General features: G+C 41.4%; 1 protein-coding gene and 2 long non-coding RNA genes across 4 annotated transcripts; 1 reads left to right on the forward strand and 2 right to left on the reverse strand.

Moving 5' to 3' along the window:
* Positions 1–4,865: 4,865 nt before the first annotated feature.
* Positions 4,866–8,955, reverse strand: LOC131472787 (uncharacterized). Of its 2 annotated transcripts, XR_009242126.1 has the most exons (3): positions 7,484–8,955; positions 5,614–5,661; positions 4,866–5,524 (listed from the first exon to the last, which is right to left on the reverse strand). It is a non-coding gene; the product is annotated as an uncharacterized LOC131472787 (long non-coding RNA). The 2 variants fall into 2 exon arrangements; XR_009242125.1 differs by lacking the exon at positions 7,484–8,955 and having other exon boundaries at positions 5,614–7,219.
* Positions 8,956–17,097: 8,142 nt separating this feature from the next.
* Positions 17,098–23,546, reverse strand: slitrk4 (SLIT and NTRK-like family, member 4). The gene is made up of 2 exons (XM_058650403.1): positions 22,176–23,546; positions 17,098–21,378 (listed from the first exon to the last, which is right to left on the reverse strand). The coding sequence occupies exon 2, from the start codon at positions 21,334–21,336 to the stop codon at positions 18,754–18,756; it is 2,583 nt and encodes an 860-aa protein (XP_058506386.1). The 5' UTR covers positions 21,337–21,378; positions 22,176–23,546; the 3' UTR covers positions 17,098–18,753.
* Positions 22,675–24,629, forward strand: LOC131472914 (uncharacterized). Its single transcript, XR_009242156.1, has 3 exons — positions 22,675–22,740; positions 24,155–24,200; positions 24,306–24,629. It is a non-coding gene; the product is annotated as an uncharacterized LOC131472914 (long non-coding RNA).
* The last annotated feature ends 1,737 nt before the right edge of the window (positions 24,630–26,366 follow it).

Consider the following 26,366-nt stretch of genomic DNA (forward strand, 5'->3'; position numbering starts at 1 on the left):
GTTCATTACACGGCACATCAGAGGATGAGCTATGAGTAAAAAGGGAACAAGAGAAAAAACATTAGAGACAGAAAGAGAGAGACTGATAGATGGATGGATGCACACAATCTCTTTCATTGGGTTGGGTACCACATCTGAACCAGTATTGGTACCCTGAATTTGATTTTCTTCTGTACTTATTGCCACCGTAGATAAAGTTGTGAAGTTGTGAAAAAATAAGAACATTACAGCATTTAGAACATGTATTTATAACAAATTAAAAACACCCTATCATCCAGTCAACCTTGATGCCTGATGCCTGGTCAGAGCAGGTGAAGAAGGTCATCCTTGTGAAACCGACTGGGTGGAGAGGTTCCCAGCACAGTCTGTGTGGACAACGCTCATTGCACTGGGAATATCAGGGAAGGAGCAGAAGACAGCCGTGTGCAGGTTTGGAGAAGCAGCAAAAAGAGCCTCTTGCTGGCTCTGGCAGTTCACAGTGGGACAGTTGGACCTGCCGGTGAAATCAATTTAAAGGCAGCTGGGGTTACATTATGGTTTAACAGAGGGGGATTTAAAAAAAAAAAAAAAAAAAAAGTGTGTTTACATGCATGGTAAAAGTCTGATTTTAGTCAGACTAGGACAATAATTTGGTTTTCTTAATGTCAGGTAAACACAAGCTAGCCTTAGTCGGACTAACATACATAGATAATGCGTTCATAGTCTGATTACTCCTGTATGTATATGCTTAGTCGGACTGGAGTTGGACTTGGTGTTCTATAGTAGTAGTTCAATAATCAGGGTACTAATAATCAAGGTAATCAATCAATAACAGATAAATGGTAGGCCTACAGCTTTTTTGTTCAATCATAACTCAATAAAAATTAAAAACTGTTCATTTCATTAATTCATTACCATATGTATATCAAAGCATTTCATGAACATTTATAATGGTTGTCCATACTCGGTCACCCTGACTGTCAGGAACTCTTTATGACACTGGCGCTTGTGCAGCACTTACTCACAGTCTGTGCAACTTCCACAACACTACCCTGTGACATTTATCGCAAGTGTCTATGTTGTTTTATTTTGTTCGCAGTTTTTGTGGACTTGGCAGTGCCTTCTCTTCCCCATCTCTTGCCGCTCCTGTCGGGGCTCGCGCACGATAACGTGTCGGGCTTTTGCGCTCATGTGATCACAGTCAGTTACAAGGCTCACGATGAAGTTTCTCCATGTCATCCTGTCATCAACACATTTTTTGTACAGTGCTGAGGCATTTATTGCAGCCAGGTCGAGGATATTATAAAACACTGCCACTGGCCATCTGCGTGTGAGTGCTTTGACCGAATACTTTCTCGCCATTTGATCCAGCACATACACATTGAACCTGGTGCTGTTGTAGTACGTTACCGTGTCTGGTTTAGCCCTTTCCCCACTTGTGATGGTCACAATGATGCATTGTCACCTTTCAGCTTTCTTCTGATTTTTTTGACTGTGCCAAGCAGGCTTGTTTTCTTGGCTTGTAAGGTTTTTGCAAACTCAAGTGAAGTAAAACAGGTTATCTGTAGTGATAAGTTCCTGCCCTTTCCTGTGTAAGGCTCCACCAATTTTAACACCACACTGTCTCCGGGCCTCTGACCTGGCCTTCGCGTCTTTGCTCTTCCCAGGTATGGCACACCATTCACCATGTATTTTGTATCGACATTGGATGAAGCTGCATCTTGCCTTTGTTGAAAAGAGCTGTTAATCCATTGTAATGTTGACACCGGGTTTATCGCAAAAAAATAGATGGTACAATCTATTTTCTGCACTCTTCAGTGTTCAGATATATTTGGTATTTCGCCAGGTTGAAGTCGTCGCCCTGTCCAGTTTGTCTCTGTTTTGTACTGAGCTTAGCAGCGGCCGCTGTGGATTTGCCATTGTCTTCTGGCCCGAGGACATTTAACACGGGACATCTGTGACGCAATCACACTTTACTCTAGCTCTAGCTGTGAGTAAACATGACTCTCCCCACACTCTGATCGTTTTTGCGTTGCCAAATTTGGCACAGTTTGATTTAACGCCAATCGGCACTCGCCGCTGTGAATGAAAGCCAGTCGGTGCTACTAAAAGCACCAAGTTCAGTACCTATTCCCACTCTTTCAACAGCTACTGCACTGTCAACACTGGCTGACTTGGCAAGCAAGAGAAAGGAGAGACAGAGAGAGAGAGAGAGACAGGGAGTAGAAAAAGAGAGCATTTGGGAACTTGTTTAATTCTCTCTGTGGGTGTCAATTAAATCTCTCGGCTCTGTCAACAGCACACACATACACACAAACTTGATCTTTCAACAGCTAGTGCATTGTCAACACCAGCTGACTTGGCAAGCAGGCCAGAGAGAGGATAAGAGAGAGAGAGAGAGAGGGAGGGGGTGAGAGATAACAGAGAGAGAAATAAAGAACAGGTAATATGAGAGCATGAGAGCTCTGCAGGTAAGGAAACACTGATCTCTCTCTCACATACACACACACAAACATTTGGCTCACTTGATGTTTTCCGGTGTGGAGGGGTTGGATGCTACAAACATCAGTTCTAATTATGGGAAAAGCGCAAAGGCCTCCGCTCGTACATGTACAGAGCAAAAGGCCATTAGCTGAGCAGATGAAAACCTACTGCATCTCAAATAACATGCATGTACCATGTTTCAGTGTCGCCTCCTCAGGGTGACTCTTCTGAATGTAAGGAGGACTGAATAAACAGACAGCGCCATAAGACAAAACCTACATATTGATCATGTAATCCTGGGACTGGTTTAACTCCTGACACTACAGTTGCATCTTGTGACTGAAAGCCACACTCGGCTTCATTGAGAAGATGTCGCACAAAGAGAAACCTGCGTCGCTGCGGTCTAATCTGCGACGTAATACACACATAGGGACACGTTTAACCTTCACAAAGTGAGCTTGATTTCTTTCCGTCCCACTCAATCCTCTTAATGTCTTCAAATAAGTATTTTATCAGGGTCATGTCAAAATCCAACATGCAAAATTCTGCCGAGAAAGACAAACCCGTTTCTTACATTCTAATGGTTGCAAAACAAACACACAGTACAATTAACCAAACATACTTAAGATACTTATTTTGAGCTACTGCCAATAAACACTCCCGAACTGTGACTGGTTGTCACATTCCATATTACAGCCACACTAGTGGGTGCAATTATGTTGATATCAAGCAACTGGCCTGGCATCCTGCTGATTTTGCACCAACAATTTGCTGCAATACAGAAAAGTGAGAAGGTGAGAAGATTTTGTCATTTTCATGGGTCTGAATACAGTGTCAGTTGTTGGTCTTTGAAACAGGGGAAGCTCATCTAGGGCCCAGTTATTTAAAAACTGAAATGCTATAATAGTGTTTTTAATTTACAGTTTATATGTACACATATAAATGGGCTATAGCACCGAGCAAATAACACACAGCAACCAGCTAATCGTCGACAGACTTCCCTCGCAAAATCCACACAGGATCGAGGCAGAAAAGGCTCCGCTGTCGTGTATGTTTCTGCAACGCTGTCAATCAAAAACTGGTTCCGCCTTTCAGACACTTCCTCCAAACATTATCCACCCCTTGATCCACTGTCATGGAAGCTGAGCTTCCCTGGAAGTGGCGATTTTGACGCATTTGTCCAATCAGTGTAAATTTCACAGCAGTGAAAAAATCATATTCATTGCCCTCTCGTACAGAACGGTTGAGCTTAATGTGTTTTTTTTTTTACAGAAATAAACAGCTGATTCTGAGCGAACTAGTGACACTTTCTAATTGTGTTCTAGCACATGTTTAGTATTGAAATGTATATACAACACAGTTGACACATGGGGCATTGATGAGAAATATTATAGAAGTGGTATTCATATCAAATTTATCTTAAAGAAAAAAACAAAAAAAAAATTAGACATGTTTTTAAAATACAGGTTTTCACTGAAACCCCATTCAAATCTGTAGGGACAAAGTGTCTTACAGTACCTTGTAAAACTGAAAGGTAAGGACTAAATGTGTTTTGATTTTGAGTAATTCATATTAAAATAAATAGTGTGACAATGATCCCCAGTCTTACATTAAACCTGTAAAGTAACGTTTCCCTGTGTCCAACTTGTTTGGAAAATTGTTAGGAAGCCAACTACACTGCTTGGACCCAAACGCACGAGACAGGAGACACGACAAATGATTCAAGAGTCTTTATTTATCTCTTGAGATGGCAGGCAAAAACAAAATCACTTCTTAACAGGAGGAAAAAACTAAACTAGACTAGACTATACTAGGAAAAAACAAACATCACTTTTTTAAGACAAGGAGAACAAACAAGACTTGGCAAAACAAAATTGGGACCTGACGTGAACTCTAGGAGCATAAACGACACACTGGCAAAAGGTAAAGGAACTGGGGACACTATATAGGGGAGAGGGAATCAAGGGCAGGTGCGAGTGATTACTTCACCAGGTGAAGTGCATGAGGGAATTAGGGGAGATGTGTCAAAACAACTGAGGAAACTACGAGACAGGAAGACATGACATCTACCAAAATAAAAGGGGAAGTGAAAATCAAACCCACACCAAAAGTGACGAGAACTTAACGTGACTTTAAACCTAAACTAACACGATAACTAAACTAAGCAGAACAAAAACACTAACAAACTTGACGCTTTGTGACAAAAATGTCCTGCTAACTTCATTCAACCCCCGGTGATGCCTGTTTAGAAAATTCTAAGAAAAGTAAAAGTACCACTATTTTGATAAATTTTTACTTAAGTACAAGTAAAAGTATTGGTCTAAAGTAAAAAAGTAGCTTGTTTAAAATTTAGTAAAAGTTACTTAGTTTCTTTTTTAACAAGGTTCTTTCTTGTGTCGTGCCGAAAAGGAGAAGGGGACACAAATCTGACGTGAATTGTTTTTAATTAATTAAAGGCAAACTTTTACAAATAAAAGTGCTGACAAAATAAAATATGTAAACACATAATGTATCCGTCAAAATGGCTCAAAGGTCACAAATGCTTCAACCTTCTCACCTTAATTTGTGCCAGTTTACCTAAGAAATGTTTTAATCTTTATAGTAACTCAGTAACTGATGTGATTTCAAATGTAGTGAAGTACAGTACTTCCAAAAAAACATACTTAAGTAAAATTACAAATGTTTTAAATTCGCAAAATACCTTTTCCCAATTACAGTAATGGGAGTAAATGTAATTCATTACTTCCCACCTCTGATTAATGGTTAAACTTAATGGTCTGCCTGCCTCACTTCCACTGCACAAATCGATGCTTCACCCACGGCACCAGTAATGTGACATTTTAACTGTATGAAAACTCAACAGGGATGGAACCCACAAACACACACGGTGCTGCAGACTCGGTGTAACCCACTCCTCGCGATCTGTCATCACAGCAATTAGGCAACACACATGCAATGTCAGCTTGACCTTTACTTTGTATCAGGATGCATGTTGACATTGATCTCCGTCCTGTCTCCGTCTGCTCGATAACAAAACAGCACGGATCCATATTACACCTCGCTGCTTTGGAAGAAAAGAAATGTGATCAATATCTTGTGAGGGTGTTGATAATTGTTTTCTGACTTCATCTTTAATGCATTTACACTTACACTGCATTATTCCTGGATGCCAAGGTGGATTACTTAACCATGTCAATGCTGTTGTTGGAAGTGAAAAATAAAGAAAAATCATCATTAGAAATAACTAAGCAAATAACTGATTAAGAGGATGAAGATCCAGGATCAAGGATAAGCAGAATAGGATGAATGTAAGGATGGATAGTCTAGTGAATGTCAGAATGTGATGTATATAGAGGAAAATAAATATTCTAATAAAATAAATATATAATATCATGTCGCGTCAAACCCTGAAGGACTACGTGATGCAAATGGCATTGATCATGTGCTTGCATGCAGACTGTATTTACACAGAGGATTAAAGCCTTTGGGAGCAACATCACAGCCTAAAGACACGCAGCTGACGCCACAACTGGAGCTGAGCCATGAACGTTTGTTTTGAACGTCTCGTCAAGGTTTGGCTTTTACTATTTGTAATTTAGATTATGCTAAATCAACAAACCGTAATTACATTCAAAGCAGAATTAAAATAGGTCTAAGCCTCGCACGCAAAACTAAAGAGTTGAAAGATGCAAAACATCTCCAAAGAGCCAAGTAGAACTGAAGAAGGTGGGTTCACAGTGCACACACACACATGCACACACACTAACAACCACTTTATTGGATAAACCTGTTCAGCTTGGACAAAATTACCTGCTGAAGTTCGAACTGACCTCTTCCTTTGTGACACATGGGGTCCACACAAGCTACATTTTCCTGGGGAGCAAAGACTTCACACCAGGATGCAATGACAAGCCGATGCACAGATGTTTTTGTCACCTCACCCTTTCTCTCTAATAAACTGACCCACAAACACCCAAGCCAATCAGACACACTGACCTACATTGCTCTCTATACACTACACACCTTCACATATGAACTGTGAAATCTAACAATATAACAGTCTATACAGGTCTATACTGCATTTTTAGACTGGTTTGTTAAAACACATTGACCAGAACTACCAACGAGTATCTGCACCCTCCAAGAGAAACAGCTGGTTGATGATCACAATGGTACCTTTAAAATATAAAATAAGGTTATGCTGTATTTGAAGGAAACAGGACACCGCAGCTTCAGCTCTTCAGTCAGGTGTCATTAAGTGGATAAAAATAGCTTTTACTTGGTGCCTTGATTTACTTTAAAGTGCTTCTGTAATTGGCAAAGTGTGAGGTCCAGGGGAGAGACCTTTAATTCTCCCATAGCCTTTCAAAGATTTCCACCAATGCTTTTGACCGTTTAACGATGTAGGCGTTCGTTAAGATTTCCAGCCACATCGCGTCATGATCATCACCAGAAAACATGGGAGATGGGTACGGCAAGATAAGATGTTCCTGTATTGAGCTTTTGCAGAGCATGTGTGGGTTAAATTTAGCCCTTTAGGACAGCGTTGTTCTCCATTGTTGTTTGATTTTGCTGTTCTGCCACTTCAGGTCAATGACATCAATGCTCAGCGAACACAGTTGGACCTTTCTCACTCCAGCCACATATTGTTTATATACAGTAGCCTATTCGGTATATAGAACCACATACTGAAGTGACACAAAATTGATAATTGGATTGTATGGAAGAGTATTAGTGCCATATGTAAAAATATTTTTTGAAAGAAGTAAAAAAAAAAAAAATAGAACAGCATGAAGTATTAAAGAGATTAAAGTCAAAATTTAGAATTCAGAATACATGCTGTGTTATTTATTTTTTTCTAGCCCTAATGCGCTTCCATAGATTTCTCTGTCCACATAGCCCTAGAAAATAGTACTCTGAACCAAACATGAACAAAAACTTTCTAGATAAATGGAAACAACAATGAACAAACATTTCTCTTCAGGTCTACATCAAAACAACTTAAATATCATCAACTTACTCGTCTGTTGCGCAGTCACTTTCTCTCATAGCTTCAGTCAGTACATACACATGGTTGAGCAGAAAAAGGAAGAGGCTGATTAGGCCTCAAATCCAGGCCTCTTCTTGGTTCTGGTGTGGCCTGATGGTTGTGGAGTCAATTCCTGCCCTCCTGCCCATGAGCAAGAAGTCAGGCGTTCAACATGAAGCTTCTTTTTAATTGTGTCTGCAGTTTTTCATCAGTTTTCCTGTTCTTGAAACACACCACAATGATATTACACGGTCAATTTCCAACACATTTAAAATGGGTCACTGCAGAGTACGGTTAACAAAGTTGTTTTATATTCTCCTATTAGTAGTTTTTTAAATCATTTTAAATCTTTTAAATCTAAACAAATAACTGTCTGTGAAATGCAATGTTGTTTTGACACATATTGGGCTTGTCAGACAGACATCACATATTTGTTCTTATAGCCTCAGGTGTTTTTTTGTTGTTTGTGTCTAAGTAAACACGGTATGAGGTTGTTTGGTAATTATTTGTGGTCCTTATATTTCTAGTAAAAATGAAATTTAGATCTGTATGAAATCATATATGTTTCTTTCTGGGAGAGAATATTTATAAGCCTATCAGGAGTGTAACTGTCGGCTAATGAAACATTAAACCTCCTGCTAAAGCCAAATCCAAATAAACACTGTGTGTCCGCTAAATCTGTAGTGTCAGGAGTCTTTGAGCTGCCATCAGCCGAGTCCACATTATTACTAAAGCTGGCCCTGCTGCATGTCCTTCAGGGGCCAATTCATTAGTTAGCTGGAAAGCCCAATCAATCACAATGCATCACGGAGGACTCGGGATCATAATGCAGCTCAGGTGCGGGGAAAAAAGGGAAAAGACAGGCAAATGAGACGATGAATGGATGGAAAGAAAGGCAGACGAGATGGATTGGCAGGTGGGGAGAAAGGAAAAAGGGATGATGGCTGCTCTAAACCCCAGGCGGCTTAAGGTGGTATCCCAAGAGAGGCTTCTTGTCATTAGGGATCACCTCTCTGTCACAAAGTTCTGGAGAAGACTGTATTTTCCTCATTTTAAACATATAATGAACATCATTGGTTCCTGGACATAAGTGGAGGACGTCTTCCAGAGAGCAGCCACGAGGCGTTGAGTGGGTGAGAACAAATGGAAACTCTTTCATGACCTGGTTACATACGCGATCATATTACATATCACATTGATACATTTTTATTTTTCTATTTGATATAAGACAGTTAGACACTGATCTAATACATTTCTTCGGGGGTAGAGAGTCAAAGAGTTTCACGTTCCATGGCGAAATGTAAGCTATTGATTAGCGATGTGAAAATAGCTACAGGAAGGCCTCTGCTGTGTTCCCCTGGGAGCGGATGAAACACACAGACACACTCATTCTGGCACTGAGGACACTCACAGACATAAAGCATTCCTTCAGCTTCATACCCTAATCTTAACCATCACCCTTAATCTAAACCTAACCAGGTCTTAACCACACACACATAGGTTTGCTATTCTTTTAAGGACATCCACTAACTTCCATTCATTTGGACAGCCTAAAGCAGTCATTATAACTAACCTTAACCATATCCATTTAATGCCTAACCCTAACCTTATCATAACCACATTTCCAATCTGTGCCCTAAACTTAACCAGCTCAGAAATGAAGTTCTGCCTCATTAGGACCAGGTTTTTTTTGTCCCCATGAGTACGACTGGTCCTAACAAGGTCAGTGTTTACCCTAGAAAAAGGTCCTATAGAGGTAACAGATACAGGCACTCCATACACCAAGCATGTAACCTCTATAGGACCCAGGTCTAAGGTTCTAAGCATGTCTCCTCTGCTTGTTTGCGAGTGTTCCCTTGCCTCCATTGATCCCTCGCAGATCAATGTAATAAAATAGAAACAGGTGTAGGTTTGCACTGCAAGGAAACAGCAGTGCATTCATCACACATCCTGTGCTTGGATATGTTACACATGCAGCTGCCTCCAACTCCAAAACATGGAATTGTTTCACAAAGATTTTTCAGGACTTTTTCAAGCCGGTCAGCCGCTCAGTTTTGAACAATAATTCAAAGCTTCTTACGGTGCAAAGTAGTCGGGTGTGGTTAGACCTCAAGGATAATTTGCAGCTCACATTTTCCTTGAGTAATTCCATCGAGTGAGGTCCGCTGAGTGTTATTGGAGGCAACAGCTGTGAAACACATTGCAGAGGAGGTTTTCACAGAGTGCGTGTGCATTTCTAAATTGTCAAAGCTCGTTATCTTGGTGGAACAATTAGTGAGAGTACCTTGCACTTCATGTAATACTCCCGCTACCTTCCGCTCCTCCAAAAACTTAAATGATGAATGTTTCATCACACGATCCAATTTCTTACATCACAACATTCTGACGCAAAACAGCTAATATTTTCAACGCTCTGCAGTGCATGAAGGTCAACACAAACAAGAACAATTGAAGTAGGAGAAAAGAAGAGAAATTAAATCAAAAGAGATGTACATATATTTACATTCACACCCATTAATAATTGTTGTCCTGACAGGAAATGACACCGTGTATACCAAAACTGAAAATGTGATTCTAAACATGTGACCTCTTTTGCAGATAGATAGATAGATAGATACTTTATTCATCTCACAGAGAAATTCACAATTTGCACTGTGTATATAAAATATAAATAAATAAATGAAAAAGAAAAATGTTTGCATCGTGGTGATGCTGTTTTAAGCAAAAGGCATAATTCAGGTTCAGGCACCAATGCAAGACATGAATGTCCAATCCTGGTTTTTCTTGTTGCCCTTGTGTGGTAGTCAGTTTTTTTTCAGTGAGAGCACATGAGCGTGCATTTGACTGAAAGAAAAGGTATAAAATGAAATTGAATGCAAAAATATGTTTACAATGGACATTTTTCAAGCAACATGTTTCAAAACATTTATTTTGGCTTGTCAAACCCAGCATTTGACTAGGTTTTATATTTCTTGGCACTGTTGCAACAAATACTGTGTCCATACTGTTTCACATGTTCTTCACCCAAACCGAAAGGTTTCTACGAGCGAAAGTCAAACCTGTGCTGGGAAAAGTCTGATTAAAATTCAATGTTGCATTAGGTGAGGGTGTTGTCAGTCAAGCGTAGATTACACAGAGTCTGAAGAACAGGATTTATGCAACAAATTGACACTTAAGAGATGATGTGAAACTTTCACCTTCCCTTACTTCCAAAAAGGATGGGATTTGAATAAAATTGGTACAGTCCTCATCAAACTTTTTTATCATGCTACCCACTGTTGATCCACACTGTGGATGTACTGTATATTGTGCTGTGATGACAAGTTGAGAGATGTATACGAGATCCTCCTGAACAGAGTTCATTTGATTCCAGAGAAAAAAAAAAAAAAAAAAATACATTTCTGATGTGTTGTGGAAAGATGCCGTGTCTGTGCAGGTTTGCACAGCATTTATTAAGTTTCTTGCCTGCAGGGGCTCATGAAACATGTGAGCATTAAATGATCCAAATCAAACATCTTAAACACTTGTTGACTCCCCAAGGCTCCGAAAGCCTTGAACAGAAAGGTGACAATGGGTTCCAGCGCTCGCGGATGTCACGATATGTGTGAAAATGGCAGCCAAGGAGCTATGGCTTCAGCTGGATTTGTCCACGTCTAATGAGGCAGCTGTTGGGGAGGCGAGGCTTTGTCTGCTCCTCATTGGGGATGCGTCGAGTAATTCGTGGTAACTGGGGAGATGCCATCCTCTTTCATACCCCCCAAATGGCCGTCTGCGGCGGATGCCAAAAATTGCTCCAGCACCATTCCTTCGCGCATTGTTGGCATTCAGAAGGCACGGATTAGCGCCGCTACAAATCTGGCACCGCGGAGTAAAATGTCATCAAGGGTGAGAATAAAAAATAAAATGACACAGTATTTAAAACAAACGCTACATAAAAATAAACAAGAGGAGAGACATCAATGGTTTGTCAGGAGACGTTCAGGGCCTATTTTAATGGGACTTGAGCATTGAAGTATATTACATTACTTCCTGCTGGATCTACCAGTGAGTCTTGTGGTAAGGCCAACACATTTATATTTTAAAGGACCATTTTCTCTGTCCAAACCCAACCATCTATATAACTGAGCGACTGTGTTATTGTAGATGAGAACATTGAATTATAGCCTATGTTCTTCCTCTAATTCTTTACAACAAATTCACTGACTTTTCAAGGACCAATTCAATCAAATTCAAGGATGGAATTTTCTGACACGGCTTAAGATTGGAAGGGTAACTTGTAAAAGCCACTAAAGGAATACTTCACCTATTTGCGTTTAGCTATGTATTACTAGAATTGGGGTAGTATTTTTGAAAAATTGTGCTTCCGAACCCCAGATTCCCGAGTCAAGGAATATCTTCATTCCTCTTTTGTTACGTGCCCACCAGTGACACTTGGTCACTTGGTCCGAGGCTTAGAACTGCAATGCTAATTCCGCACTTTTTAGACCCACTCGTAGGGGGACGGGACCTCATTCCCAGAATGAAAAACAGTGTCCGCCATCTTTGCTAACAGTTACGCTAACAGGACCAAGTGTCACTGGTGGCCACGTAACAAAGAAAAGAGTGAAGATATTTCTCAACTCAGGGGAAACTGAGGTTGGGAAGCACAATTTTTCAAAAATACAACCCCTTTTCTATTAATACAAAGCTAAATGCAAAGCGGTGAAGTATTCCTTTAAGCTCTACATATGGCCAAGTGATTGTTCTTGGGAATTTTCTTTGGTGAGCCAGAGGTCTCGGAATTTGCATTTCCAGGGCATCACGTAATTTCCTCCCTCTTGCATCACGTTATTTGCTCATTCTTCTGCATGGAATCTCACATCTATGGCAGGGAGAGACGGTGTACAGTGTCCACAACACCGCTTGTAATTACAACTGGAAGTTTATTCTGTGTACGCCTAGTCTAGCAATGCAGGGCGCAGGAAACAGTTGGTGGCATCGTAACAAACTTCTCTCTAGCCCAAAATTCAAGAACTTTCAATGACCCATGTGTATTTCATGTACAAGGGCCTTGAGAACTTTTTTTTCAAATTCACAAAACTCAAGGATTTAAAGGACCCATGGGAAGCCTGTGTTATGCAACAGTTTCAAGGTAATGTGTAGGATTTTGAAACAAGCGTGCCTTTTTTAGCACTGTAGTTTGAAGATGGGGTCCAAAATGAGCCAGTATAAATCATATCATAGATTAAGACCCGTGAAGTCGTGGCATTAACAGCCAGTCCTATCCAATCACAAGTGCACAGTGCTAAGTCAAGGTACCTAAATGTTTCCAGGATGCAATTTTGGAGGTGGCTTTACTCAAATCTGTCCCCAGTAAGCATTAAAGACCACTTCCTGATGTCTTCTGTCCTGCTGTAACTTCAGTCTGCGGGGGGGGGATCAAGCCGAAGAAGGTTTCAGGACTACTGCGTTGGACCATCGTGCATGACAAGACTCCACGTCCATTTAATTAGCCCCCAGTTTGCAAATGAACCCCGGTGCCATCACTGACATGAATAGGCTGCAGACCTGATTGTTTTCAGGTCAGTGAGCTTTATCTACAGGCAGCAGAGAAGTTCATCAAGCTGTTGTCAGTGCTCGACTTTAGATCACCAAACGTGTTTTTGAGGTGTTGTAGGAAGGAGAGAGGAGGAAATGTGAGAGCAAAGATGTTAGCCGATGGATGACATCACTGACAGAATATTCTATATTTGCACATTATTAGGAACACCTGCTTTGTTATACAACAAAGCCTCAGCCTCTTTGTTCATGGGTTATATGAAAGCGAGACCCTATCCAGTACTCATGTGTAGGCATGCATCGATGCCAGTATCATACAACTACTCTGATACTGCTGCACAAGATAAGCAATGGAGACAAAAGTGCAGCAGACTGCTAGACTGTCGAGACAGGGAGGAGAAACGTAGCTCAAACACAAGTTGTTAATTATAAATAATCAAAAGAACCAACACAACAGGATTAGCAACTAAATATTCAGTATATTGATATTCAAATCTATCTGTTCCTAAATGTTTGCTCACACAAATATTTGGTGTTCCAGTCCACGATGTTATAGCTCAATGTAAATACCTGTAATTAAAAGCTGAAACACAACCCAAATGTTTTACAGCACAAATACCTTTGGAGACTTTATCAGGCAAAGTGGTTTTTTTTATCGCAGTGAGGTGAAATTGTCAGCATCTTTAAAATAACACCAGCGATCAAATAACATGCCCAATTTTAATTTTGTTTTTACCCTGAAATTGTTTAATTACTCAGTATCAGCAAGTACTGAAATTGTAGTAATCATACTTGTCCTCAGTCACAAAAAAACCGGAATTGGTGCATCCCTGCTCATGTGCTGTTCCTAATAAAGTGCTCACTGACTGTATTTCACAATGGAAATAAATGACATCAAAAAGCATTTAAAAATATCATATATAATAATAATGTATATATTACATATATTTAAAAAAATACAGCTTATTAAGTTAAATCACTTCTTCTAAAGTGACGCATTATTGGATACATTATTCTCTTAGTGAAGCGGAATGAAGCATTTTATACAGGAATAAATGACGTGCAATAAAACAAAATAAAAAGACACTTACGGGTGAAAAAGCTAATGTGAATGAGAGTGAATGCAGCTGTTACAGATAATGTGGATAGGAATAGACAGTACCTTTTCACAGCTTATTATTATTAAGTTATTGTAATTCTTTCCTCGATTTGAACAATTTTTTCATCTCTGTTGAAACTTTTGTGCTGCCCCCAAGTGCTGTTGGAATATTCAAAACTTCCACATAGAATATAAAAACGTAGTGCATTTGCATTTCAATTCACCCATCAATAAAAAAAACAAAAACCCTGGAGTTTAATGGCAAACTTAAGGTTTGAACCTGACATAAAAAAACATGTTCTTCAAGTGTTTTCTTCCAATGCAAAATAATAGTTTTTAATGATGCATGCAAATATATCATCACTGATATTTCATTTCATGTGATTAGTCTTTCCACATTTGCTTCTTTCTTACTCTCAGTCGCTGCCTGTTCCTGCCTTGCTCTGATGACTCACTTTTGCAAATAATGATTAACATTATCATTACCATCCAAAGCCTGTCCTAATTTATATCTAATTAGCCTAAATTATCAAAGAAAACTAACATTGAGTTATTGAAACATAGATGTCTCTTCCCTCCTTTTGAACACAAACGCCTAAAATAAGAAAAAAGAAGAGACCTGCTGCTTTCCAGTCACCAGTCCACTCTCTGTGCTGTGTTCTTAGCGCACACTGCCCCTTGTGGCCACTTTCATTTTTGAAGCATGCCATCCTCTGCCACCAGCAGTACTTTCCAAAACTGTCCCAATCGAAAACTCAACCACCCGAATAAACTAGATAAACATTTCATGAGGCAACTCCACCACAGAAAGGGGAGGGGAGAAGTTGAGGGGTGCAAACCCCAACCACAGAGCTCTTGGTGTGGTGTGTTAAGCTAGTGAAAGTCAACTGCTCCTCCGTTTTTGGGGGGACACTCCAGTGGCCTCCTGAAGGGCCCTCAGGAGCTTCCAGGAACAGAGCCCTGCTCAGGAGCCAAGACAATGCAGTAAAATGTTGGAATGAACTGACACTTCTCCAGCCAATTTTAGTGGGGGATTTTAAAAAACCTATCCAAGTTATCTTTCCGCTCTATTAAAGAGGGTATGAGATGGGTGAAGATGGGGAAGAGAGCAGGGAAGAGAGAGAGTTTGAAGGGGGTGGACATATCAGATTCACCCAACAACACCCCAACCCCCACATGCGTCCTTTTTTAGTTCATAACTGCCACGAGTATTCATAATTAATGAGGACAATTCTCTGGCGTGTGGATGAGTCATACTTTCTGCTACTTGGTTTCCCAAAAGCCCCGAAAGGTTGGATTAACACAGGGAGGAGGGAATCTGAATTTTTTCCCCCCTAAATGGAACAGACATGAATGTTTGAAAGAGGCCTAAAAACTAATCGTAACACACGCAAATGAAAAAAGCTGGAAGGAAAAATAGAAATAAAGGATGTTTAGTATGTAAAAACAATACATTGCATCTTTGACGTTCCGATTTTGAACAGCTTTCAGTGATTGAACAAAACAAATCGGCACAAAACCCAGTTTAAACAAAGCTTCTAATGTTTGCTTCACATTTCAAATAAATTAAAGGTTCAGTGTGTAGGCTTTTTTGGCATCTAACAGTGAAGCTGTGCAACACAATAAAGTGATTATCCCTCACCTCTCCCTCAAGTACTGTAGAAAAAGTCCTCACTCTAGTAAAGTAAAGGTGCATTCACACCAAATGTGACACACATTTACAGTTTACATAGTTACATGTGCAAGCTTCAGTTGCTCTTATTTGAATATTTGAATGTGACTGACACGTTTCAATGACGCAAGGCTGTGAAAGCAAAACCCCACTGAGATTCCCTGCTGTTGTGTCATAAATGGACAATTTGTGTGTCTGTGGGAGTGACGTGAGTTACCACATGAACCATGGGTAACATGAAAAAAACAACACAACAAACCTTTGCATCTGGTGTGAATGCACCACAACTGTTTGTCCGCTCTAGGCCACTGTAGAAACATACTGAGAACCCACTCACTCTCAATTTAGATAGAATGGGCTAATAAGGTAATGAAAGCACAATGATTTTTCATTTCACATGATTATGCAATCATTAAAAACACAATCCGGAATGTTATATCTAATATCTGCCAACAGCCCGAAGCCTACGCACTGGACCTTTAAAAACAGACCAACTTAGCGAGCGGCAACACTAATGATGTGGTTTTTACCACAGTGGGACAAGCACCAAATGGTTTCATTGCATTAAGCACAACAAGCAGCAGTTTCCTAGCTTCCACAGCCAGTTCCCTTAAAACTAAACAGACTCGGCAAACACATAATACGCTTGAAGGGCAGCCAGTTTCTGTACAAGCACAAAACAAGTACCACACCCTGTCACTCGCACGGTCGGACAATGTGACTCGATCTGTGAAAAGGTGGGAATTATAAGTAGATTTGACGCTTTCAGCCGAAGGGTCGTCACTTCCCCTTCAAGAGAAGCGTCACTGGAACCAGCTCCAACCAAAGAAAATAAAAATAAAAAATAAGGGGACACTGTGCAAATAGGTGCTGATTTTAATACCTTGGTTTAAACATGATTATACAAGAGAAAATTAACCAATATACAGGAGATTTATGACTGATAGAAAAATGTATTTATTATACTTTCCAAGATACATTCTATTCATTTGTAATGTAAAACACTAATCATTTTAACTTAACAATGTTTTTTTTTTTTCTTTTTAAATAATGACCGGATAGAGTTAAGTTGATAAAAGAATTTGGGAACAGAACCTGTCCGTACAATAGAACCTCAAACTAAATAAATAAAACAAAAATAATTCGAAGCCATCAAGACGGAGCATTTTTTTTTTTGTTTTTTTACTAATATTGCACATGGTGGATTCATGATTCTTTCCAAATCGGACAATTTAGAGCCTTTAATGTCCCGCCCCCCCCCCCCCTTCCCACCCCCATCAATTCCTCAGAATCATATCAAGTTTAATGCACATTTATTTTGGTTGCATAATGTTAATAAGAAACCTCTAACAAGATACTGGGGGAGATATAAGAATAAGGAAACCGCTTGAAACGTCACAGACTATCAGGCCTTGGTTTGTAGTGCGACACATTTAGAAAGGAAACACCACAGATCACATGTTACAACCCTCGTCCACTGGGCTGAGAGAAAACAAAAACCTCGACAGTCACTTCGGGTGGCCTGAATTAGCTCTGATGCATCGTTTGTATCAAGTCCATTCCACTCTTTGTGTATTATCCTTTTCAAATAATACCAATAACTCTTTAAATAATCCTGCATAGAAAAATAAATGAACTATGTTTTTAAATTTCTTTTTCTTTACTACGAATTGAGAGCTGACAAGGGGAGGCAGATCACCTATTGAATTACATTAGTAGTTTGCTTTGACAATTCTGGCTTGTAGTCGCTTGATGATTATGCTCCATCATACAGTATGTGTGTGTGTGTGTGTGTGTGTGTGTGCGCGTGTGTAGATGTTTGTCCTCGTAATTTACAAACCAGTCCCACACATACAAATAATGTAAGACTTACAAAATAAATTCCAGGTTACGCTTACATGGCAAGCAGCTTTGTACTTCTTTTTTTTTTTTTTTTATCCTTGGGTTTTTCATTTTTCTGAAACAACGTCCTCTGACAGTGTATGTGCCATTAGATGTCACCCAAAAATGTACAGTAACTGTAAGTAGCAATTTTTGAAGAGAAACACCATTCAGAAGACACTATATTTAACATGGCTCTTTACACAAAGAAAACAAGTCACAAAATCATTCCCAAAAGGAGTTTTGCAGTGCCTCCGATTCCCATGAATGGTTGAACGGGAGCCGTTTAGCCTCTCGGCAATGAGCAGGTGTACAGCTACTGGTGTGTATTCCAGGCAGCCGACTCCAGAGAGCATCCCCAAGAACAAACATGTATCCCCGCAAATCAAAAGAGCAAAAGTAGCATCCACTGAGTCATTGATTGTTAATCTTATCCCAGAAGTGGTGATTTTGGATACGTTCCAGAGCAAAAGAACAACAAACAATGCTGCCTCCTTTTCTTTCTTTCTTTCTTTCTCTCTTACTTTTAAACGAGGGTTGAAGTCAGTGCGGTATATATTCTCAAGCACTGTTTTCAATACCCTTTGATTTGGTTGGAAAAACAAAAGGAGGAGAAAAAGAACAACAAAAAAAAATATACATAAGAAGGTAATTACCCTTTTCATAGCAGCAAAAAAATGTTTATGACTGTCTGGTAGCTTTTTTTATGGTGTCCTGTGGTATGTATGTGGGATTCATACATGTCGTGGCATGGATAATCCGAAAGGTCTTATACAGTGGAATACATCCATGCTGATTCTAGTAATAGCTTTGTAGTGTGGAGCCATTTTGTCCATCTCTGCATTGGTCATTAAGGATTTCCAGAAGGCACTTTTTTGCTGTGTGTGTGTGTGTGTGTGCAGAGAGAGAGAGGGAGATGAGAGGGGGGGGTTCAAAGATACGTGTGTGGCTTGAGACAGAGAAAGAACGAGAGAAAGGCAGGTGTGCATGGCTGTCTGTCTGCCTGTAGGTCTGCGTGTCTGAATTCTTTGTGTATGTGTAATCAATGCACTAAAGCAAACACAAGGAACCCTACATTTTACTGAGTGCAGTCTGCTCCTCAAGCACCTGCAGGTAATCAGGCGTTCCTTGGAGCTTGGCTTTCAGTTCATAATACTCACTTTTTCTCTGCTCCACCACAATCTTACTGTGGTTCCCACCAATCAGAGATGACTTCTTCATCTTTTTATCCAGTGTTTTTTCGGGGTAGCGGATTTCGTACCCGCCCATCCCTATACTGTTGAAATCCCTTTTGCTGTCCAAGAAGTTCTGAATGAACATGCTAGATTCTCGGTTGGGGAGGAACTCCTCAAGTTCGTCGATGGTGCTGAGGCGTTTGTTGCGCTCCAGGGTGGAAAGAGCTTCTTTATCCTTGTCGCTGCTGTTCCGGAAGATGATCTTCTGTCTCTGTGAGTCGGCAAACTTGAACCCGGCGTCCATGTCGGAGGAGCGTCCCATTCCGCAGGTGTGGCTCTTGCCAATGTGCTCAATAGTCTGGGGGATGAACGTCTCCCCTCCCAGGTCATCTCCTGGGATAGAACCTTTTTTGCCAGATTTATGGTTGTGTCTGCGGAGTTGCAATGACATCGAGCCACATTCCTGATTCCCTAGCCCCTCCTGCCTGCCCACTGGTTTTTTATTCCGTCTCAGAACAAAGACTAAAAGGCAGAAGGCCACAAACACAGTCAGTATTAGCACTACAAGGATGCTCAGGATCATAATTGAGAGAGGCACAGGTCCTCCCGGTGGTGCTTTGCCAACCCCAGCAGGCGACAGTGAGGTCAAAACAGGGGTGGCGCTAGTGAGAATTAATGGCGGCCTTGCAATGAGCTTCGGGCATAAGATCTCATTTTTCAAGAGACGCAGCTCAATGTTGGCGAACTGCACAGGGGAGGCACATTTCACCTCTTTAGCAGCCACTCCATCACTTAGCTTTTCTAGCCAGAGTTTGAGGGCGACCAGATCACACGAACACTCCCATGGGTTCCCCTCCAGGTCTATCTGGGTCAATGATTGCAGCTGGTCCAGGACACCGCTCACTGGTAGGGTCATGAAGTGATTGTTTTTCAGATTCAGTCGGGCTAAAGATACACCCGCAAATACGTAGGCGGGGAGACTCCTCAAAACATTGTTGTTGAGATACAGGAGTTGCAGATTCGGCATGGAGTCAAATGTGCCGGCTAAGATTTCTTTTATGGCATTGTATTCCAAATACAGGTACTGTAGGTTCGCGAGGCCCAAAAACATCTCGGGATGTAACTGTTCGAGCTGGTTTCCATTCAAATACAGTCTCCGTAAGTTAGTGAAGTTAGCGAATACACCTTTCTGGACCGTGGCAATTTGGTTGCTGCCAAGGTGTAACAAATCTAAGCCCTCAAACCCTTGGAAATCAATCGGACTTATGTCACGTATGTAATTCCCACTTAGATGAAGTTTCTTGGCGTTTGGGGGTCTGGGAATGAGTTCAGCCAGAGTTTTAATGTTCCTCTCTTGACAGCTGACACTAATGCCAAAGTCAGACGGGTGGGCTTTACAACTGCAGGGCTGTGGACACAATGGAGGGGTCCGTGTCTGAAAGGAAACAATCTGACTATTTCTTCCAAAGGGGGGCAAACCAGCCACAATGCCGTTTCCGTAAATCTTAGATGAGTCTGTGGTTTTTGGCGATTTTGTGGCCATGGGCACCATCGTAGTTGGGGACATTTTGGAAGGTGACTGTCCATTATCTGGTGGTGGCATTCTTACATCAAAGTCACTTCCTGTTCCCATGGGACAAAGCTCCTGTTTGTTGGTTTCTTTCAGGAGCCTCCCGTACAAATCACTTGGTGTTTCACATATGGCCTCACCAATAAAAATATTATACGGCATGTTTTCAAGCCACGCCTTGAGGGGCGCTAAATCACAGGTACAGTTCCAGGGGTTGTCATCCAGTTGCAGCTCTACGATGCGCCCTATATGCTCCAGAACCCCCAAATAGGGAAGCTTCTGGATCCTGTTCCCCCTTATATCCAGATGTGTGAGAGAGGCGAAGCGAAATATGTTGTCAGGAAGTGCCTGTACGAGATTGTCATTCAGGATCAGCACTTTTAGCCTGTGCAGTTTGTTAAAAGCTCCCTTTTCTATGTATTTTATCAGGTTGTAGTCAGCCTGGAGGTATTCCAAGTTTTCTATCCCTTGGAAAGTGTCTGCACGTAGCACCTTTAACTCATTGTTGTTCAGGTGCAGCTGTTTCAATGCAGCCATTCCCAGGAACGCTCCGCCTTCGATGTTCTGCAGTTTATTGTTCCCCAGCTGCAGGGACACAGCGTGGGTGAAGTTCAGGAACGAGTTCGGATAGAGTACGATTAAGAAGTTGTTCTGGAAGTTGAGGTGGTACAGTGACGACGCCGGTGGGATGAGCTGCGTGGGTCGGTAGACAGTGATCTTCTCGCAGTTGACATAAAGCACATTCTCAACCGACATGCAGGAGCAGGCGCTGCAGGTCTCGGCCATCAAGTCCGAGGCTGATGGGTCTGTCATCGGGGGTCCGTCCGACATGGAGGGGGAGGAGAGGGAGGAGGAGAGGGAGCCGGAGAAACAGGAGGAAAAGGCTGCCAGCAGGAGTACGAGCAGCATCTCGCCGGTTAGAAATCCTCCCCCAGAAAACCATTTAGTAACCTTTGAAGAAAAAAAGGGTGCAGGCACAAGCGTTGAGATACATACAGCAAGCCCAGAGAAGCACATACATGCACGCACACAGAGAGAAAGCAAACCATCAAAAAGCATATCTGATATTGATTTGGCTTTCATTTCAATATTAATCAATACACATATTGCTTTAATGTTTTAATTAAAATCTTGCACAACACAGCAATCTACAAGTACAATGATAGCACTTTTGTGTTGGAATCATTGCAAGCTTTGACTTTGACTCAGTGGTTCAATCACTGGACAAGACAAACATTTGATGCAGATTATTCAGTGTTGCAGGAAAAAAAAAAAGTACCATATGCTGTATAAATTACTCATGTCCAGCAAGTGCTGCATCTCTGCATCTTATTCTGACAAATCATGAAGCATCGTCTCGGAGAACGTCTAAGGCAGCAGCACGACTCTTATAATCTCCCCCTCAAAGCACATTCAACAGAATCAAAGTCAAACGGCTGCAGCTTTCTTTTCACATAGGGCTCTCATTTGAACCCAGTATAGCATCTCTAAGCAGGTTATTTAGGAAAGCAAGTGTGAAACCAAAGAGGGGGGAAAAAGGGGAATTGGGACTATGCCCATTCCTGCTGAGAGGAGGTTTGAGCGGCATCCATTTATCATACAGCAGATGCTGCCACATTTCACACCAAATTCACAAAAATCAAATCAAGTAAAAAAACAACAACTAATAATAATAATACAAACAATAAAATAAAAATCAGTGGTGGAATCTAAATAATAATATTAATAATATTTAAAAGAAATCTTACCCAAAGCTGAGGTGGTGGTGAATGCGGCTCCCTCTGGAGTCACGGAGCAGGGTTGGTGAGACATGGATGGAGACGGACGGTCCTTCCAAAGCCGTGGAAGTGGAACGCAGACAGTTCGCGGGGAGGCGCAACAAGAATTCTGCGGCCCCTATATCTCCATGTGTAGGCAACTGTGTAGGAAGCCCCGGCCAAGAAAACTGAAAAGGAGGGATGCGGTGGTGGAGGGGGTGAGGAGGAGGGGGAGAGAGCGAGAGAGGAAGATAGAGGGAGAGAGAGAGAGAGAGAGAGAGAGAGATTGGGGCTCCGATTTCACCCGATGCGTCTCTTGCTGACAGGCTCCTCTTGCTTAGAAAAATCACCCCTCTGGTCGTTTGGTCCCCAAGGTGGTTGTACTACCTCCATGGGAGAGCATTCATTTGGTTGCAGGGGAGATAGAGAAGGACTGAAAAGAGAGAGGGAGAGAGAGAGAGAGGAAGGGAGGGAGGGAGGGAGAGGCAGACAGCTTTTAGAGATCTTGACGGCGCGTCCGGTGACTCCAAGGCGTGAAAAAAGAAGGCGCTTGACGGTAGGTGATGCGGGAAATTAAGTCCATCATTATAGTTTATTCTTTTTTTAAAAATAATAATAATACGGAGAAACTGGGTGAGTGAGAAAGGGGTGAGACTGCTTGGGGAGGATGATCAACACTGTGCGTCTGGGCTTCAGCTCCGCTCAGCAACCTCCATCCATCCAAGGAATAAATACTGGTTTGTTTCAAAGCGGAGTTGCGCACCGGGATAATGGCTCAGATGGAAGGAGCGACCAACAACGCTCCCATCAGTGTGCCATTTTTCCATCCAAGAAGCATTAATCCAATCATTTATTTTAAGCCCATGGAAAAACAAAAACTGTTATTTCTCTTTACAGTTCAGTTTATCTGCAGATGAAATGATCAGTCTCCATCAGATGTGAGTGGATTTGAGACGCAAAAAAAAGGCAGAAAAGCACCGAGAGAAACCAGAGAAACAAGTCAGGACAACAGATGCCCGGTGCGTAAAAAAAATGAATAATGCAGTTATTCAGCCTTTAATCCGCTGCGGTGGAAGTGAGGAGCTGGAAACTCCGCGCGTTCTCTCCCGCTCCCATCGGTCCATAAATAAATGGTGATCAGAATGGAACTTGTAAAGGGGGGTAAAAAGCTGGGATTGTTTTAAGTCCTTGTTCCAAAAAACGCATACGATCCAATTCTGAGTTAGAAGAGAGGAACGCGCGTGTGTCTTTTTTTCCCCTCTTTCCTCCACTCCTGTAAAGACAGAGCAGTATCCGTGGAAGGCGCACGAGTGTGTGCTGCTGGCTCCTTCTGCAGCCGCATTCACTGAGCTGAGCAACACACACGACTAACGAAACACAGGAGAATGCAGCGATGGAGAGAGGGAGGGAGGGAGGGAGAGAGAGAGGTGGAGGTTCTTTCATACGCTGAGAAAAAAAAACAAAAAAACACTTCAGACCTTGAAATAGATCTGCTGTTTAAAGCATACACTTTATTGGCTTTATTTTTTATTCTGTAGCTGTTTATCATTATTATTATCTTGTAATTATCAAAGGCTATTTATTCAAATATTTTACATAGATCTACTATAATAGTTATTATATTATAACGTCAATGTCCTTTCTGTTTATTCACTTATTTATACATCCATCATGTTAAAACCAAAAGCTCAAGGATGAATTAAGATGAAAGCGGATCAAATGTCCCTATCTGAGTGAGAGAGAGGGAGAGAGAGGGGTGTATGTGCTCCAAACTGGCCACAGGGCCGCGCCTGTGAGCGGCATTTTAAATAGGAGGGATAGAGAAAATAGGGGATGCAGGAGGAGGAGAGGGAGTTATTATTCAACAGTGCAGCAGTAAGGCAGGGGGGGGGAAAATTGGAGGAGGTGGGAAATCAGTCAATCAGATGCTCATGTGGTTCACATATTTCTCTGCCTGTGCATTTTTACAGGAAGAGAATGGATCAGAGATGAGGAGAGGAGGACAGGAGCCTTAAGGTATATGATGCCATCTCTGCTTCTAATGATTGATAAAGATTAAGCATCTATAAATCTATCTATCTATCTATCTTTATTCATGAGGAGTCCCATGTCTTTGTGTAGAGGCAGCATGGCACCGTGCCCGCGCTCGCTTCGCTCCTCCTTACAGCTGACACCCACGGGAGACAAGGGAGTCGGACCTGAAACCTGACAAGTGTTTCAGCCTCACCGGAAGCCTCACCTCTGGTTTCCTCTTGCAACAGGTGCCAAGTGACCCACACAGGGATAAAACCCAGGAGAGAAAGGAAAGATGGGAAGTATGGATTTCAGCAGGCCAGAGCAAGCAGTGCAGCATGCAGTGTCACATATTTAGTCATTAAGGTTTTCAAGGGAAAAACAAAAGGCTACTTAGGTTGAAATGGGGTTATCCTGGATATTGTGGATTAAAAATTACAATAGGCTGTTGATTTCAGTCATTATTTGGTTATTAATGGCAGTTTGCATCATAGTTTCAATGATGTAAGTAAGATATATTAATTTTTTCTGTCTCCTATATGTCTCCTATATTCATCTGCTGGTGTTGATTCCTTAAAGAAACACAAAACTGAAATATCCTTCATTTAATGAAGGTATTATTTAACTTCAGCTTTAAGTGAAACAGCTCTTGTGTCCTGTCTGAGAGACACATTAAAGGACAATAAGCTAAGACAAAAGAGTGTGCACGTTAAGGCAAGTGTAAAGCCTCGATAATCTATTAGTCTATGCTTTCACAAAGATAAAGAGCCATCACTCCACACAGCCAGCGGGTAATTAAAGACCCTTCATGTTTTGATGGAACATGCACTCTCAGTTCTCTCGCTGAGCTCAAACAGGCAGCCTTTTAAAGTGATAGTTCAGTTTTTTTTTATTGCTTGTCTGATACATAATCAGGGCTGACTGTGATGAGCATGCCTCTTTCTGACCCCCGGAGCAGTGTGACAACCCCAGAGTCGTACTTTTAGCTCACTTTCAAGCATTAAGCCTAATACAATATATTCCTGCTTTGGTCTACAATATTTTAAGAATATGTGAATCACTTGATCTCACCATTAAACGACATTTACCAACTGGAAAATATACCAAAATCCATAGAGAAAATGTTTAGCTCATTTGGACACAGTCCAATGCTGCCTTGTTTTATTAGCTTGTGTCACTTAGTTAAATCCAAATGAAGGATTGCACACTCAGAAGTCACCAAATAACACAAGTGAACTCACTGGTGGAGGCAGTAGTGGATTAGGATTAAGATCTTTGTTTATGTGACTAAAATCTGATTGATTTTCTGGCAGTGAGTGCCCAAGTCTCATCGCACGTCAGAAAACCTGTAGTGTCCCTTTAATGCCACCTATTCCGCCATATATGTGTGTGCGTGTGCTGATATTTGACAGTCTTGGACATGTTCCTAAACTGGCTGAGTGTCCTGAGGGAAGCAGGCCTACGAGAGAAAGAGCCAGACAGTTGGCAAAGCCTCTGCTTCCGTCTCAGCTGTTGTTGGTAGTCGGGCCATGTGGCTGAGACACAGCTTCCTGTGTCCAGACAATGGAAAAATAAAAAAAAGAATATCGTGTCCTTAATCCTGTTTGTCGGATTAAAATGAAGCATTGTAATCTGTGTTTAAATGCATCCATGCATGTGTCACTTCCCTCATTCTCTCTCTCTCTTGTCCCTCACAGCCACTGAGAATGCTGAGTATGTGCCTCTCCTGCTGGGAGTTAAGTGTTTGATGTGTTGCCCCCATCTGGACACAAAACTAACTGCACTCCATTCACAGGACTTTCAGGTAATGAGGCTCAGGTGAGGCCTGTTCACTGTGTCCTCCTCATCTGAGCTTGGCACATTATCAAGCTCACTGATCAATGGTTCTGGCCTGTTTCTGTCACGTACACCTGTTGTCCTGCTTGCAGGTGCTTGCCAGCAGCAGCACTGATGCAAAACTAATATTGATTCAAATCCGACATGAGCCGAAAGCCAATGTATTTCTCTGTCACTGAAATAGAAGTATTAAATTACTGGGAAAACTCACGGCAACAACACATGGTGTTGTGAATGAGAATTGTTTTTGTTTTTTGATGCACAATTTAAATGGTAAAGCGGCACACTTTGGCATTTTTTAAAGTCACAAAACCTCATTTCCATAGCACTTTA

The sequence above is a fragment of the Solea solea genome, chromosome 14, assembly GCF_958295425.1.
Source record: "Solea solea chromosome 14, fSolSol10.1, whole genome shotgun sequence".
Lineage (NCBI taxonomy): Eukaryota > Metazoa > Chordata > Actinopteri > Pleuronectiformes > Soleidae > Solea > Solea solea.

Bases quoted from the DNA above. Each gene is read 5' to 3' on its own strand.
- slitrk4 (XM_058650403.1), bottom strand. From the start codon at position 21,336: ATGCTGCTCGTACTCCTGCTGGCAGCCTTTTCCTCCTGTTTCTCCGGC.